Here is a 16,532-nt window from a genome sequence, read left to right as displayed (position 1 = left end):
ATAAATAAATAAATCTTTTTTTTAAAAAGATGATTGATTGGAATAATATATAGAAAATGCTGGCAGATATGAGGCATTTTATTAATGGTAGCCTATTTTTTTTTTTTTTAAAGATTTTATTTATTTATTTGAGAGAGAGAATGAGAGAGAGAGCACATGAGAGGGGGAGGGTCAGAGGGAGAAGCAGACTCCCTGCTGAGCAGGGAGCCCGATGCGGGACTCGATCCCGGGACTCCAGGATCATGACCTGAGCCGAAGGCAGTCGCTTAACCAACTGAGCCACCCAGGCGCCCGGTAGCCTATTTTTTTTAATGAACTGAATTCATGGTAGCTATTTTTTTTTAAACAGCAGTTTTAATTTTTTTATTATTATTTTGTTAAGCAAATTCTTTGCCCAAGTGGGGCCTGAACTCATGACCCTGAGATTAAGAGTCACATGCTCTACCAACTCAGCCAGCCAGACACCCTAAGTAGCAATTACTTTTAAGAAGACCTTCCTTTCTCCCATCTTTAATTAGAAAAATAAAAAAAAATAGATTCTGTATTAAAACTATACATTATAAATTAAGTTTTTGTAGTTGAGCAAAGTGAAGTTAATTTTCTCTAGCTTTAACTTAGAATTAGGAAAAGCACACTTGTTCTCTCTTGTACTGTGTGAAACTAATCAACTTCAGAAAGCCCAAGGTACCATTACTGTTTTTTGAGGATTGTGGGTCTGAAATTGGGAATACAATTTTCCTTTTAGAAAGAAGCTTGAAAAGTTTTTATGTTAAGGAATGTAGCCTTTTCATTCCAGTATTCCAAGATGTTTTTGCTGATTTTATTGGGTTTTACAGTATCAGCAAAACTCATTCCTAAATTTATCAGATTTGGTCCTAAATTGCAACTGTATTACTTTCTCGCTTTGAATGCATCTTGGGGCACTTTTGTGGTGATACTACTGTCAAAACTTTTGAATACTGTGTTTTTTGCAAAAAAGAATTGCTCTGTATGTCAGTAATTATCTCTTGGAACACTGATCCATACTTTTTGCTCTTCCAAGTAAAGATCAGTAGTAAACCACCTGCATTCTAAAATGGTGTAAATGCTGATTCTGACTTAAAGTAGAGGACTTACTTTGAGTGGGAAAAGTAAGACATACTGGTCTATCCAAATATAAACTGTACAAAAGAGAAGAGATATAGCAAATACATTTTAAAAAATGTTTCAGATGTTTACAATGTTTTATTTAGCTTTTCATTTTAAATTATCAAATCTGAATCTCTTTTTAAAGAGAATTTTTTATAAATTTATTTATTTTTTAGTAATCTCTACACCCAACGTGGGACTTGAACTCACAACCCCGAGATCAAGAGCTGCACACTCCCAACAGAGCCAGCCAGGCGCTCCTCAAATCTGAATCTCTTAAGGGAGCTTTATTTTTGAAAGTTTGTGAGAAGAGGTACTGTAAAACATTTACCCTTCTCATAGCTCCAGTTGGAATTCATGGGAGTGATGATTAGTCTTAAAGGTTAGCAGACACACAATTTGTGGCTACTAATATTTTAGTCCCCAACTCAAAATACAAACTTATTTAACATGTTTAAAATAAAAGTTTCATAATTCATTGTTAGGTTAAAAGGTGTTCTATATAAAACAATGTATTTTCAACTTATATTTGAGAGGTTGGTAGTCTTTATTTGCTTGTTGCATGATATGACCAAGTGACTGGAGAATATATAAACAAGTATATATAATGTATATGTTTTATAATCAAATGTTCCTTTTTTACTAACTTATTTTCTCTAACTAGCAATTGCTATTTCCAGAATTATACCTTATAGAAGGTATCAGTTGGTTATTGACAAATGTATAGGTGAGGTTTTATTGTTTTACTTTTTAAGACTTAAAACGTATTAATATTGTTAACGTTTTAATTATAACACTGCTTACTTACACTTGATAGAAATTGTGTGCGGTTTTTGTTATTGTTGTTGTTTTTTAGTGGAATTGAGTTTTGGCCAAAGCATAGGTTGGTTAATAAGTGATTTTTCTAACTAGATTTTGGCCAGGTGACTTTGTTTTTTTAAGGTGATAGTGGTTGAGTCTGTGGTTAATCTTCCTAGTAACTGTTGCCATCCAGTTGTTCATTTCTGAAATGTCAAATGGGATAAAAAAGAGGATAAAATGCTTATTCCCCTTTTCCACCCTGCCCCCCCCCTTTGTTTAAATTCTAGTTGAAGCTACTATACTCATGTTTTTTTAAAGAAGAGAGGGTGAGAAAAGACTTTTCAGAAGGAAGACATAAAGTGTTTTGCCTGTAGCATTTAGAAAAGATTAGCTATAAAAGAAAAATAGTTTCTTGGGGCCAGATTCCCTCTCATCCTTTTGCTTCCACCTTTTGTTTTTGTACCTAATCAGGAGATAGAAAAAAAAATCTGCAATCTCAAAGACTTGAAATAAACTTTCTTGTCATTGGCAAAAACAGTACCCCTATAGGTGGATGTTTTATGTTTGCTGCTCAGTGTAGCTCCTGGATCGAGAGTTATGTAATTATCATTGGGCAGTAGGGACATTTCTGTGATCCTTTAGCTTTATGTAAGACACTCGGGGGCTTCTCTATTCATTTATATGATAAAGACAAATTTAATTAGGTATAACATTATTTTGGACTTACCCATTTTCTAGATGTGTTTAACAAGCCTTTTATGTTAAATATACAGAATTGGTCTAATTTAGTATTTTCATGTCGCTATAAATGGTTTCCATGTTGGCTGGTTGAGGTAATGCTATTGCAATCTGAATTACAAAAGTATGTATTTCAACAGGTTTACCAGGTGAGATATTTATTAACTGCCAAAAGCAACCCCCCAGATAGTCCCAAAGTAATAGGCATAACTGGATATTTTGTCCTTTTATTGATTCCACATTGAGTCAGGCTTTTAAAATTTTAGAGAGAGTAGGACAAAGGATATATTAGAGTTGAGTGCTTTTTGGCATATCTAATTGTATTCAAATCATCTGTGTGTATAGTTATGCATAATTACAACTCATTCTGGGAAACTTAAGTTTTTTCCCACAAGTGTTACAGATATTTAAAATTTGATCCTTTATTATTCATTTATTTATTTTTAAGTTTTATTTATTTAAGTAATCTCTGCATCCCATGTGGAGCTTAAACTCATGACCCTGAGATCAAGAGTTGCACATTCCTCTGACTGAGCCAGCCAGGCGCCCCTAAAATTTGATCTTTTGGGTCAGAACTTAAATATAAAATGCCTAAAACAAGACTTGAAAATTGAAGTGATCATCACAAGAAAAAAAATTATAACTGTGAAGTGATGGATGTTAATTAAACTTTCTGTGGAGATCATTTCACAGTACATACATATGTGAAATCATTATGTTGTACCCCTTAAGCTCATACAATGTTGTATGTCAATTATATCTTAATGAAACTGGAAAAAATAAATAAAATGAAAAAAAAAAAGAATTCAAGTAAATTCTGATGAAAATGTATCATGTGAGATTCTCAGTGAATATCATTCTTCCAGTTTGAAAGGGCATAGAAGATAGACACTGTGGCGAGGGACAGGACAAAAGAGTTGTAATTACACAGAATTAATATCCTAAAAATTACATTTATATACTGTTTTATTATTTTCAAATTATTTTACCTTATTTCATCATTTCAATAGCACTGTAAGATAGATGGGGCAGGTATTTTATTTATTGAGGAAGAAATGGAACATTGGAAAGGCAGAAAGTGACATGCCTAACGTCGTCACACATAGTGCCTCATGAAACTGATACTTCAACCTGATTCTGATCTGTAGCACAGTATTCTTTCCATTATGTCGTGTTGCCTAACTGAAACTTGAATTTACATGCATTTTAAGAGGTAGGAGAATTAAAGTGAATAAATTGTCTTATGAATTTTAATTTTTTTAAAAGATTTTTTATTTATTTATTTGACAGAGAGAGAGAGAGACAGCAAGAGAGGGAACACAAGCAGGGGGAGTGGGAGAAGCAGGCTTCCCGCTGAGCAGGGAGCCCGAGGTGGGGCTTGATTCCAGGACCCTGGGAACATGACCTGAGCCGAAGGCAGACACTTAACGACTGAGCCACCCAGGAGCCCCATGAATTTAAATTTTAGAGAGAAGTTATAAGCCTTTTGAAGGCTAGGGACACATCTCTATTTTGTGTTTTTTTCCTAACTTGTTTCTTCCCAAGCACTTGGGAATGTGCTGTCTTGTGTATGTGATACTAATATTACTGACATCCAGGATAACATTGCTGCTGGTTCTCTCTCTCTTTCTAGTGGAGGTGACCAGGTAGGCCATGAGCAGTCTGTCACCTTTTGCATGGTCTTATTTAAATCTATCCCTAGTTGTTCTTTCTAGCCTAAAGCCGTAGTTGTACTCTAGGCTCTTTATTGTTTTTTAAAAATTTGAGATAAAATTTACGTACCATAAAATTTAGCACTTTAAAGTGTACAATTCATTGGTTTTTAGTATATTTACAAGATTGTACAGCATTCATCACTAATTCCAGACATTTTCATCATTCCAGAAACTTTAGACCCATGAATAGCTACTCCCATCCCTCCCTCTGTGTTTCTCCACTTAACCACTAAGTTACTTTTTGTCTCTATGAATTTCTATGCTAGACATTTCATAAAAGTAGAATCATGCAATAATTGACTTCTTGTTTCTGGCTTCTTGCACTAAGCATAATATTTGCATGGTTCGTTTATGCTATGGCATGTGTCAGTACTTACTCCTTTTAATGGTAGAATAATGTTCCACTATTTGGATATACCACATTTTGTTTATCCATTTACCAGTTGATGGACATTTGTGGGGTTTTTTTTCATACTTTTTGTCCATTATGCATAATAGAGTTATGAACTTCTGTATACAAATTTTTGTATGGACATGTTTTAAATCCTTTTATGTACATAGAAGTGAAATTTCTGGGTCATATGTTTATTCTGTGTTTAATTTTTGGAGAACTGCAAAACTGTCCTACAGTGGCTGTGTCATTTATATTCCCACCAGCAGTATATGAAGGACCTTATATTTTTTGAGAGTGGACCACTCATCACTTTCCAAATGCATCTTCAAACCCCTTTTTTATTTCATTCCCTTTGACTTCTATCCCCATGTCTGACTGTCTAGTGAAATTCTATGCATCCTTCAAAGCCTAACCCATATGCTGCTTCTTGTGCAAAGTCTTGGATTACTGGGGCTGGAAGCAAGTTCTCTCTCTTTAATGCATGTAGTTGTACCATTTATTTCTCTTTGAGGCCTTTTGTGATAGTCATGTTGCCTTTGACTAGTATCTTCTACCACATTTTTGTACTGTCAGGGCGCCTGGGTGGCTCAGTCCGTTAAGCGTCTGCCATCAGCTCAGGTCATGATCCCAGAGTCCTGGCATCGAGCCCCGAATCGGGCTCCCTGCTCAGCGGGAAGTCTGCTTCTCCCTCTCCCCCTGCCTCTCCCCGCTGCTCATGCGCACACTCTTTCTGTCATGTTATCTCTCTCAAATAAATAAATAAAATCTTAAAAAAAAAAAAAAAACAGGACTTAAGTAAATATTGGGAAAATGAGTAAGAGAGAATATAGAATCCTTAACTTGGATTTTTAAAACGTTACACAGTACAAATCTGTATTTGTCTCCAAAATATGTGTAATACCCATTAGACCATTGCTTTTTATAAAATAGAAATGTTAACTTTTTTTAAAGATTTTTTTATTTATTTGTCAGAGAGAGAGAACAAGCAGGGAGAGCTGCAGGCAGAGGGAGAGGGAGAAGCAGGCTCCCCGCTGAGCAGGGAGCCCGATGTGGGACTCAATCCCAGGACCCTGGGATCATGACCTGAGCCGAAGGTAGATGCTTAACTGACTGAGCCACCCAAGCTTCTAAATACTATCTGTAATAAAAAATTCAGAATTTGGCATGATGGTTTTATCTATCCTCACAATTGGCAAGTATATATATTTGCAAATACCTAATAATTTCTTGGGCCTGTGAAATTTTTATTGTACAAGCAGTTATCTTTTCATATCATTTAACAACTGATAGGATACATTTATCTACTGGCATGGATCTAGAATGGCATCTTTGTCTGTAATTACATATTAAAGAAGCTGTATTGCAGGGTGTCTCAGTCGGTTAAACATCTGCCTTAGGCTCAGGTCATGATCCCAGGGTCCTGGGATCGAGCCCCACATCGAGCTCCCTGCTCGGTGGGGAGCCTGCTTCTCCCTCTTCCCCTGCTCATGCTCTCTCTCTCTCTCTTTCAAATAAATAAATAAAATCTTAAAAAAAAAAAAAAGCTGTATTGCAGCATAGTAATGTGGTTCAGTGTTATTAGATGTGAAGTTAAAGGGGTATTTTGTAAAATTTTATCACTAGGTGATAAAATGTATCCAAATCATTGTAACTTTACAGTCTTAGGATTTTTATTTGGTGGCCATTATAAAACTGATGACAAACTACCAAATACGCCAAATAATGTAGTCCGAATACTCTGGCTCCCTGAAGTAGCATTGCCTAGTAGTTAAGAGCATAGACTATATAGCTATGTGGCGGGGTTTGAAACCTGTCTTTGTCATTTATTAACTGTGTGACCTTGGAGAAGTACTTAACCTTTCTGTTTCTTTTTTTCTATCTGTCTACAAATATGTTAACCTCCCTGGTTCTATGTATTTACATATTGTAGACATAGCTAGGTACATAAATATATACTCATGATTATATGCATGATAGCCATGTTCATGTTTATATACATATATATATACTTTTAGCAAAATAAAGATCATACTGTTTTGAATCTTATGATTTTCACTTCACTTTATGAATATTTTCTCATGTCACCAAATTTGCTTCAGAAACATTGTTTTTAATGACTGCATGGTAGTCCATCCTGTGAATGGACAGAATGTGTTTACCAAATTACCAGTTGTAGTTTTTTTCTCTGATTTTTGGAATTTGAGTTAATGTGCAGTGACCATCCTTGATTATTTTTGTCTTGCTTTCAGATGCTTTTTAAAGGATAGATTCCTTAAAATGAAATTACACAATCAAAGAGCATGAGCCGTTTAAAGCATTTTGATACACATTTCCAAATTACTTCCCAGAAAGATTGTACATATTTTATTTAAGAAAATTCATTTAGAATTAAGTTGATTTGAAATTAGAGGGTTACATGTTTATTTTTATAAGTTGCTTTTGTTTATACCATTCATTCATTTCAACAAATACGGATTCAGTACCTACTGTACATGAGATATTCTTAGGCCCAGGGGACAGAGCAGTGAACAAACAGGTGTGGTTCCTAACTTCATGGAGCTTTCTTGTCTATAGGGCTCCAGATATTTGATAGTGTATTAAATCTTATTTTCTTTTAAGAATCAGAATTTAATAAATTGATTAAAAGAGAGGAAAAAGTGAGCCTTAATGACCTATCCATGCTATCTAGTCTTTTTACTATCTAGTCCTGTTTACATCTTCCCAGGGACTATGGTCATGTACTTATTTCATTAAAAACAAAAACAAAAACAAAAGCTGCTTTTCAAGCTCTGTGCTAAGCACAGAATGTACAATGTTCTTCAGGAAACTTGAATCTGGTGTGTCTGAGTTATACTGTAGTCATGTCTGAAGATAAGCAGGTAGGAGTCTCCCTCAAAGTCCCTTCCCACAGCCCCATGTTTCTACAGTAATTTATCTGCTTATACTTAAATTTCAAACCAGAAATCATATTATCTTAAATTGCAGTTATTCTAACAATATTGAGATCAGTTTCATGGGTATTGCATTTTTAATTCATAAACAGGTCGAATCATTTATTTTGGACCAAGAAGATCTGGATAACCCAGTACTTAAAACAACATCAGAGATATTCTTATCAAGTACTGCAGAAGGAGCAGACTTACGTACTGTGGATCCAGAGACACAGGCACGATTAGAAGCATTGCTGGAAGCAGCAGGTAATTTATTTTTTGTTTTCTTATTTTCATCTCTTTAAAAGTCAAGATCTCTACACAAAGCTGTATAAGATCACCCCAAAATTATGTGACATTATATGAAATTTGAACTCTTAAAATGTATTATATTTTTTATTTCCTAAAGAAAATGTTCACATTTTATATTTTAAAAATTTTTAGTTGAACATTTTTTTTTAAATTTTGTTTTATTATGTTATGTTAGTCACCATACAATACATCATTAGTTTTTGATGTAGTGATGCACGCTTCATTGTTTTCGTATAACACCCAGTGCTCCATGCAGTACATGCCCTCCTTAATACCCATCACCGGGCTAACCCATCCCCCCACCCAGTTGAACGTTTTCAGTGGATGATTCTAGGGCTCAACACTGTTTTTAAGGTCTAAGATAATCAGCTAGTTATCAAGGAAAACTTACCTATTACTAATTACATTATAAATGTGGGAGATAAATTTGGTTCATCAAATTATGAATCTTTGATCTTAACTGATTTAGGGTATTCTGCATGTGATTATTTACTTACTCACTTTCATCTAGGGGTAACTTAATAATAAATTGCTATTTTTTTCTTAGAAGACAGTTAAATAAAAATTGAACACAAAATTAGACTGAAATATACCAATCAACTTCTCATTCTATGGTAGCATAAGAGAAAAATCTGTGATAAGCATGCTTTCTAAATAATATATACTCATCACTGTTTTATATTGTACAACCTGCATATTATTTCCTGTACCAAGTTTCCACTCCACTATAATGAAAGCCTTTTATCAGCTAAAATTGTTTTAAGAAGGAAGTTAACTTTTTCTAATCTTTGTATATTGCTTTTCTTTTTTTCTGTATATTGCTTTTGAGATACGTTCACTTTGTATGACACTCCTTTTAGTTACTTATCTAGCATAAATATATGTGCATATTAAATACACGTAAGAATTTATTTAAAATTTTTTTAAGATTTATTAATTTGTTTGTTTGAGAGAGAGCACAAGCAGGGGGAGGGGCAGAGGGAGAGGGAGAAGCAGACACCCGCTGAGCAGGGAGCCCTGCTCAGGGCTGGATCCCAGGACCACATGATCATGACCTGAGCCAAAGGCAGCTGCTTAACTGACTGGGCCACCCAGGTACCCTACATGTAAGAATTTAACCTAGAAGAATATGTAGGTTATTTTTGAAAATAGTGCCCCAAAAATAAAAAATAAAGTAGTGCCTAAAAGCTTGTTAGAGTGCCATATACATACCGTACCCATGTTAAAACCATTAAAATGCAGAAAATTCAAAATAAAAAGTTTTGGGTTTTTTTTTAAGATTTTATTTATTTGTTTGAGAGAGTGAGAGAGAGTGCATGAATGGGGACAGGCAAAAGGAGAGGGAGAAAGAATCTGAGCCCGATGTGAGGCTCAGTCCCACAACTTGTAAAATTATGACCTGAGCCAAAACCAAGAGTTGGACGTTCAACCAACTGAGCCACGCAGGTGCCCCATAGAAAGGTTTTAAAAGTATAGAAAATTTCAAGAGGCCTGGGTGGCTCAGTCAGTTAAGCATCTGCCTTTGCTCAGGTCATGATCTTGGGGTCCTGGGATTGAGTCCCGCATTGGGCTCCCTGCTCAGCGGGGAGCCTGCTTCTCCTTCTGCCTGTCGCTCCCCCTGCTGTGCTCTCTCTCTCTGACAAATAAATAAATAAAATCTTAAAAAAAGTATAGAAAATTTCATTCGGTTTCTGAGTACTTTTTTTAATTTTTAATTTTTTTTAATGTTTATTTATTTAAGTATTCTCTACACCCAGCATGGGGCTCCAACTCAAAATATGGAGATCAAGAGTCACATGCTCTTCTGACTGAGCCAGCTGGGTGTCCCCAGTTTCCGAGTACTTTAATAAATATGATATTAAAGAATGGTGTTCAGAAAAATCACAGCAGCCTTTTAGCACATTTCATATTGACTGAAGAAAAACAGTATTACGTTTCACCAAATAATGACTAGGACAAATAAGAGCTAAAATAAATTGAGCATTTTTATATTATTCTTGGAAAGACATAGATGTTATATTAAGAATGAGCTTACTTGATATCATTTTGTTATTTCTTTAACTTTGTCCTGTTATAGAAAAATATAGGTATAGTTTGTAGCAGATTGACTTTTAGTCTACTTACTGTGTCTTTTTGGAACTGATAGTAACTTAAAATTAAACACAACAAAATAAGACTCTTTAAACTAAGGCAGAACTAGTAGTTTTTTTAAGAAAGGTATAAAGATCACATTAGTAATAACATTGAATGTCCCTCCCTTAGAGTCTGGATTTCTAGTGTGTCTCCTACTTGTGATATAGGGATATACTGTATAAGATTCCTGAACTGGCAGTGCCATGATCACCCTCTAATTTTGGGTTCTTTGTTTGTTTGTTTTGCTTTGTTTTGTTTTTGTTTTGTTTTGGAACCTTAAATTATTTTGCTTAGAGCAGAGAGAAATGTGTAGAAAAGACATCTCTCTTTTCCGGGTCTTCTCTGCTTTCCTTTTCTTCCCCAGATCAAGTTTTGTTTACTGGTGGTAGTACATTTTTACTCTCTGGTTTAGGCTTGTGCTTCACACATGTAAGTATTACTCCTTAATCCCTAATTAAGGGTTTTAAACTCATTTTTCTTTTTTTCTGGGCACCTCATGATTCTCATTCAGGGCTGTTTTCTGGTACATTAAGCATTTTTCTTTCCCTGTTTTCTCCTTTTGTTCTTAGTAAGTTGGGATAAGTAGCAAGATACCTTAGAATTGCTTGTTTTTCATACCTATATTGATAGACAATAAACCTTAAAAATAATGATTATCTGCCTTCCAGGAGGTGTGAAAAACTATTGAATTTTTCAATTTTGTGTATTTTGACAATTTAAACTCCATACATAGTTGGATAGAGTGTTCTGTCTAAAGAAATTGTCAGATTATTTTAAGATTTATTTATTTCAGAGAGAGAGAGAGATGGATAGAGGAGAGAGCATGAGTTGGGGGAGGAGCAGAGGGAGAGATTGTCAAGCAGACTCCCCGCTGAACACAGAGCCCAATGGCAGGGCTTGATTTCAGAATCCATGAGATCATGACCTGAGCTGAAATCACCAGTTGGTTGCTTAACCAACTGAGGCACCCAGGGCCCCAGTCAGATGTATTTTAAAATGATGTGGTCCTTTTGTTTTTTTTGTTTTTTTTTAAGATTTTATTTATTTATTTGACAGAGAGAGCACAAATAGGCAGAGGGGCAGGCAGAGGGAGAGGGAGAAGCAGGCCCCCCGCTGAGCAGGGAGCCAAATGTGGGACTTGATCCCAGGACCCTGGGATCACGACCTGAGCCAAAGGCAGATGCTTAACCAACTGGGCCACCCAGGCGCCCTGATGTGGTCCTTTCTAAGACCTGTGCAAGTTGACTGTTGGATGAATATTTTCTTTTTGTGCTTCAGTATTTTCATTTGCTTTTTGGACGTTTTGTTGAGGAATTTTTAGATTCTTTGTTTTTTTTTTGTTTTTAAAGTAATCTCTATACCCATGGGTGTAGAGGGGCTCGAACTCATGACCTTGAGATCCAGAGTCACACGCTCTTCCAACTGAGCCAGCTAGGTGCCCCTAGACTCTGTGTTTTTAATTATAAGAACATATTAGGGATTACTAGGCTTCTTAAGGAAGATAGAATTCTTGACACTATTTTAACTGAAAAAAGGAATGTGAAAAAAATTTTTCTTTAAAATTCTTTGATATTCTTAGAGAAAATTAAGAACTAAAATTATTTCAGGGGTGCCTCACTGGTTCAGTTAGAAGAAAGTGTGACTCTTGATTTTAGGATTGTGAGTTTCAGCTCATGTTGGGTGTAGAGATATTTAAGTAAGTAAACTTTAGAAAAAAAATTAAAGCTATTTAAAGAAGAATTTTTAAATTATTTTCTTTTTTAAAGATTTTATTTATTCATTCGAGACACAGAGATACAGAGAGAGAGCACGAGCAGGGGGAGAGGCAGAGGGAGAAGCAGGCTCCCCGCTGAGCCAGGAGCCAGACGTGGGGCTCGATCCCAGGACCCGGGGATCAGGACCCAAGCCGAAGGCAGACGCTTAACCATCTGAGCCACCCAGGCGCCCCAAAATTATTTTCTAAATTATAAATGTAATACAATTAGAAATAGCTAAAGCAATATAAAATGTATTAAGTAGATAATAAAACCTTCCCATTGTTAAAGTTTACATATACTTCCAGACTTGTTCCTTTGTAGCTTTATAAATACATGTATATGTTTAAATATACATAATTTTTAAAATAATGAAGTAGGGTCCTATTACACATAATATAACTTCCTTTTTTTTACTTTATTATGAGCATCCTTCTATAATATGGTATGTCTATCTTTCTCCTTCATTTATTTATTTATTTATTTTAATTTATTTTTTTAGAGTGGGGGATGCAGGGGGCACAGGGAGAGGAAGAGAAATAATCTCAGGCAGGCTCCATACCCAGCACAGAGCCCAGCATGGGGCCCTGGAGTTCACGACCCAAGCCGAAACCAAGAGTTGGACACTTAACCGACTGAGCCACCCAAGCAGCCCTATCTTTCTCCTTCTTTTAAAGGATAAGATAATATTCTCTTACTTAGATGTACCATAATTTATTTTACCAGTTCCTTATTGAGAGATATTTAGATTATTTCCTATTTTCCAATATCACAAATAATGCTGTAGTTTATATTCATGTGTAGCTTTTCTTATTTGTGCAAGTATCTTTATAGGACAAATTATTAGAAAGTGGTATCACTGTGTCATAGGATGTTTACATACAAAATTTTGATAACTTGTCAAATTTGCCCTAACCCTGCCAACTTTGTACCAGTATACATTCCTATCAGCAGTTTCAGAAGGCCTTACTCTTCAGTTTTTTTGTCAGTTTCATAGTTTGTGTTCCTTTAATATCAGTAAGTTGCATCATACTCTTTATAAATGATAATAAATTTATTGGGTATTGATTATTTTCAGTTTTTATTTTGCCTTAATTTTATGTTGTGCTTAATTATATAGAAATTTTTACTGAAATTAGAAATGTTTCATATCACATGTATTAATCTTTTATTTTGTGGCTTTTGGAATTTGTCTCATGCTTAGAAAAGTCTCCCCTAGGGGCACTCGGGTGGCCTAGTCAGTTAGGCGGCTGCCTTCAGCTCAGGTTACGATCCCAGGGTCCTGGGGTCGAGCGCTGCCTCAGCCTCTCTGCTCAGCGGGGAGCCTGCTTCTCCCCCTCCCTCTGCCTGCTGCTCTGCCTATCTGTGCTCTCTCTCTCTGTCTCTGTCAAATCTTAAAAGAAAAGTCTCCCCTACATCTGCATTAGAAAAACACTACATAGTATAATAGTACTTTCCAGGGTTTTGTTTTTTGTTTTTTGTTTTTTGTTTTTACATTTAAATCTTCAGTCTACCTGTATATTTTTGTGAATGCTGTGAATTAGAGATCTTAATTTTCAATTGGTAACCAATTTCTGTACAGTGTTTTTGAAATAAGCCCTCCCATCTCCTTTAATTTGAAATTGCATGTCTATACACATTGAATTCACAAATGATCTAGGGTCTTTTTTTGGTCTCTATTATATATCCTTGATATAATTATCTGTTTCTGTGTAAGTATCATACTGTTACAATTTGCCTGGCATCATAATACATTTTATATCTTAATGGGCAGGTTTTCCCTTCTTGTTTTTCTTGTTGTTCTCCAAACCTTTATTGACTATTTTTCTCTCATTTTCAACAGTGATCAGGCAGTGATATTATCATTGAAATTTTCTGTTACAGTTGTCACTGATTCCTCACTGAATCTAGAGAAAAAGTTTCATTCGCAACTTAGACATCTAATAGTCCTACTAGACTGAGCTCTGTAAGGACAGGAACTATGCCTTATCCCTTTTTGTCTGTAGTGCCATGCACATCATAAGCACATAATAAATATTAGAATGAATTTATTTTAATTCACACTGTTACCCTAGAAGATGGTTCTAGGTGGCTATTCAACCAAAGGGAGAAACTGTTGGATTGTTTGTTGTATTAGTGCTGAATACCCACTTCATTACTACTGAAAATAGTATAAATATGATCTTCTACTAGAGATCTTTTTGTATGACTATATATTTTGAAAGAACTTTCATTCATTTACGTCAGTGAGCATCATGTTAAGTTACATTTGCAGTTAGGTACGGGACAAATTAATATTATATGCCTTGTAAAGATGTGGTTATGTGATGGCCTTTTGACATTAGTGGCAAAATTGATACCAACCTTATATTCTGATTGTCAGCTTTATCTATGGAGACTATGCCGTTTTTGCCCTAGATAACAGTGTTTAGCAATGTAATTACAATTTGCACTTTTTTGCTTTTTCTTCCCCTGCGCTACCTGATTGATTGACGCACACTGAAGGAATTGGCAAATTGTCAACTGCTGATGGTAAGGCTTTTGCAGATCCTGAGGTACTCCGGAGACTGACCTCCTCAGTAAGTTGTGCATTAGACGAAGCTGCTGCTGCACTGACACGGATGAGAGCAGAAAACAGCCACAATGCAGGACAAGTAGACACGTATGTGTATAATGACTTTTTCTGGGTATCAAACATTTTCTTAAGTGGAATTTGGGGAAGTAGCAACTTTTGGTTAATTCTGTCTTTTGGAGGGGATTATAACTTTAAACGGATATTAGAATGGATATTATATTTTAAGTAGATGTATAAATATATATATGTTACATAGATATGAAATTGGATACTATATTTTTATTCTTGCATTCTACTCATATTCATTGAGCATTCTCGTGGCATGAACTATACTATACTAGACTCTGTAAGAAATCTAAAGTAAGATCTTACTTCTCTTTCTAAGGAAATTACTTGTTCTAAAGATTATAGTGGTAAACTCTAAGCTGACTGCTTGAGTAAATAATAAACGAAATGGGTTGTTAATTCAGTAATCCAGGTGCGTGCTACTCAGATATGGTCCATAACTAGCAGCATCAGCATCACCTTAGAGCTTGTTTGAAATGCAGAGTCCCAGACCTCACCTCGGAACTACTGAATCAGATTCCGCATTTTAACAAGAAACAGGGGTGATTTGTATGCACATTAAAGTTTGAGATTTATTGATTTTGTTAACCATTGTGCAGTAAAATATTTACATAAATTACATCTTCTGTTACCAAATAAAATTTTAAGCCATAGAATTATATCCCAATATCTTTGGGGATTATTGTATTGGTAGAGTTTAAAAACTTGTGCATCTAATACTTTTTAAAACTTTATTTAAAAATTAGTATGATGGGTGGGAGGGATGGGGTGGCTGGGTGATAGACATTGGGGAGGGTATGTGCTATGGTGAGCACTGTGAATTGTGTAAGACTGTTGAATCACAGACCTGTACCTCTGAAACAAGTAATACATTATATGTTTAAAAAAAAAAAAGGAAGAAAAAAATAGCAGGAGGGGAAGAATGAAGGGGGGGGAAATCGGAGGGGGAGACGAACCATGAGAGACTATGGACTCTGAAAAACAAACTGAGGGTTCTAGAGGGGAGGGGGGAGGGGGATGGGTTAGCCTGGTGATGGGTATTAAAGAGGGCACGTTCTGCATGGAGCCCTGGGTGTTATATGCAAACAATGAATCATGGAACACTACATCAAAAACTAATGATGTAATGTATGGTGATTAACATAATAAAAAAATAAAAAAAATAAAAATTAATATGACAATATGTTAGAACATTTTGAAAATAAAAATGACAGCTGTTTTCATATTCAATTTACTGCCTTTCTGGCTTGGTTGGCCTACATGAATAATTAGTATTACAAACACACAAAATGTTCGTACAATTTTTCTCCTTAACTGTATAAACATTTTTCTGTGTATGACTCTTTGTATTTAATATAATTTATTATCATAGGTTTCTGAGTCTTTCTTTGTTGGTTAATTGTTGATGGTGTTGTTTTCAGTCGTAGTCTGGCAGAAGCTTGTTCAGATGGGGATGTGAATGCTGTTCGTAAATTGCTAGATGAAGGCAGAAGTGTAAATGAACATACAGAAGAAGGAGAAAGTCTGCTGTGTCTGGCTTGTTCAGCAGGGTATTATGAATTAGCACAAGTAAGCAGAAATTATCTTGAGTATTGAAATTGTGGAAGGATTTTGATGTTTTGTTTTTATTACTAATCAAAGAAATTATTATTAGAGGCCAAATTCCTTCCTTTTGGGCAGTAGGTAAAATAGAAACTAGTAATTTTGTTGCCTACACATGTAACTGGGCATGGTGCATTTTTCTGCCATTTACTCAAAACTGTTCCTAATGAATAAGAAACATATAAAAGTAATAGTGATATTTTCAACTTGTCTTTAAAAATAATTTATTATACAGCTATAATGGAAAGTAGTGATTTATTGTCATTTCATCCAGATTATCTCAATTCTTTTAATTTTTTGTCTGTTATAGCAATATTGGGAAATAACCATGTATTTACCAGTTAGTTTCTGTCTTGGGAGTATAGTTTTGCTGTTCTATTGCTA

The 16,532-nt window shown here is 35.2% G+C and overlaps 1 protein-coding gene across 4 annotated transcripts in view; it reads left to right on the top strand.

Moving 5' to 3' along the window:
* LOC118555657 (ankyrin repeat and KH domain-containing protein 1) overlaps positions 1–16,532 on the top strand; it is a 90,296-nt gene that overhangs the window by 17,685 nt on the left and 56,079 nt on the right. For all 4 annotated transcript variants that reach the window (XM_078067408.1, XM_036123908.2, XM_078067409.1 and 1 more), the window contains exons 2-4: positions 7,820–7,973; positions 14,411–14,567; positions 15,968–16,115. In XM_078067408.1, coding sequence (XP_077923534.1) covers positions 7,820–7,973; positions 14,411–14,567; positions 15,968–16,115 — 459 coding nt within the window. The remainder of the gene's footprint in view (positions 1–7,819; positions 7,974–14,410; positions 14,568–15,967; positions 16,116–16,532) is intronic.

The sequence above is a fragment of the Halichoerus grypus genome, chromosome 2 (genome assembly GCF_964656455.1).
Source record: "Halichoerus grypus chromosome 2, mHalGry1.hap1.1, whole genome shotgun sequence".
NCBI classification, from domain to species: domain Eukaryota; kingdom Metazoa; phylum Chordata; class Mammalia; order Carnivora; family Phocidae; genus Halichoerus; species Halichoerus grypus.
This window is presented reverse-complemented; position numbering and strand designations above follow the sequence as displayed.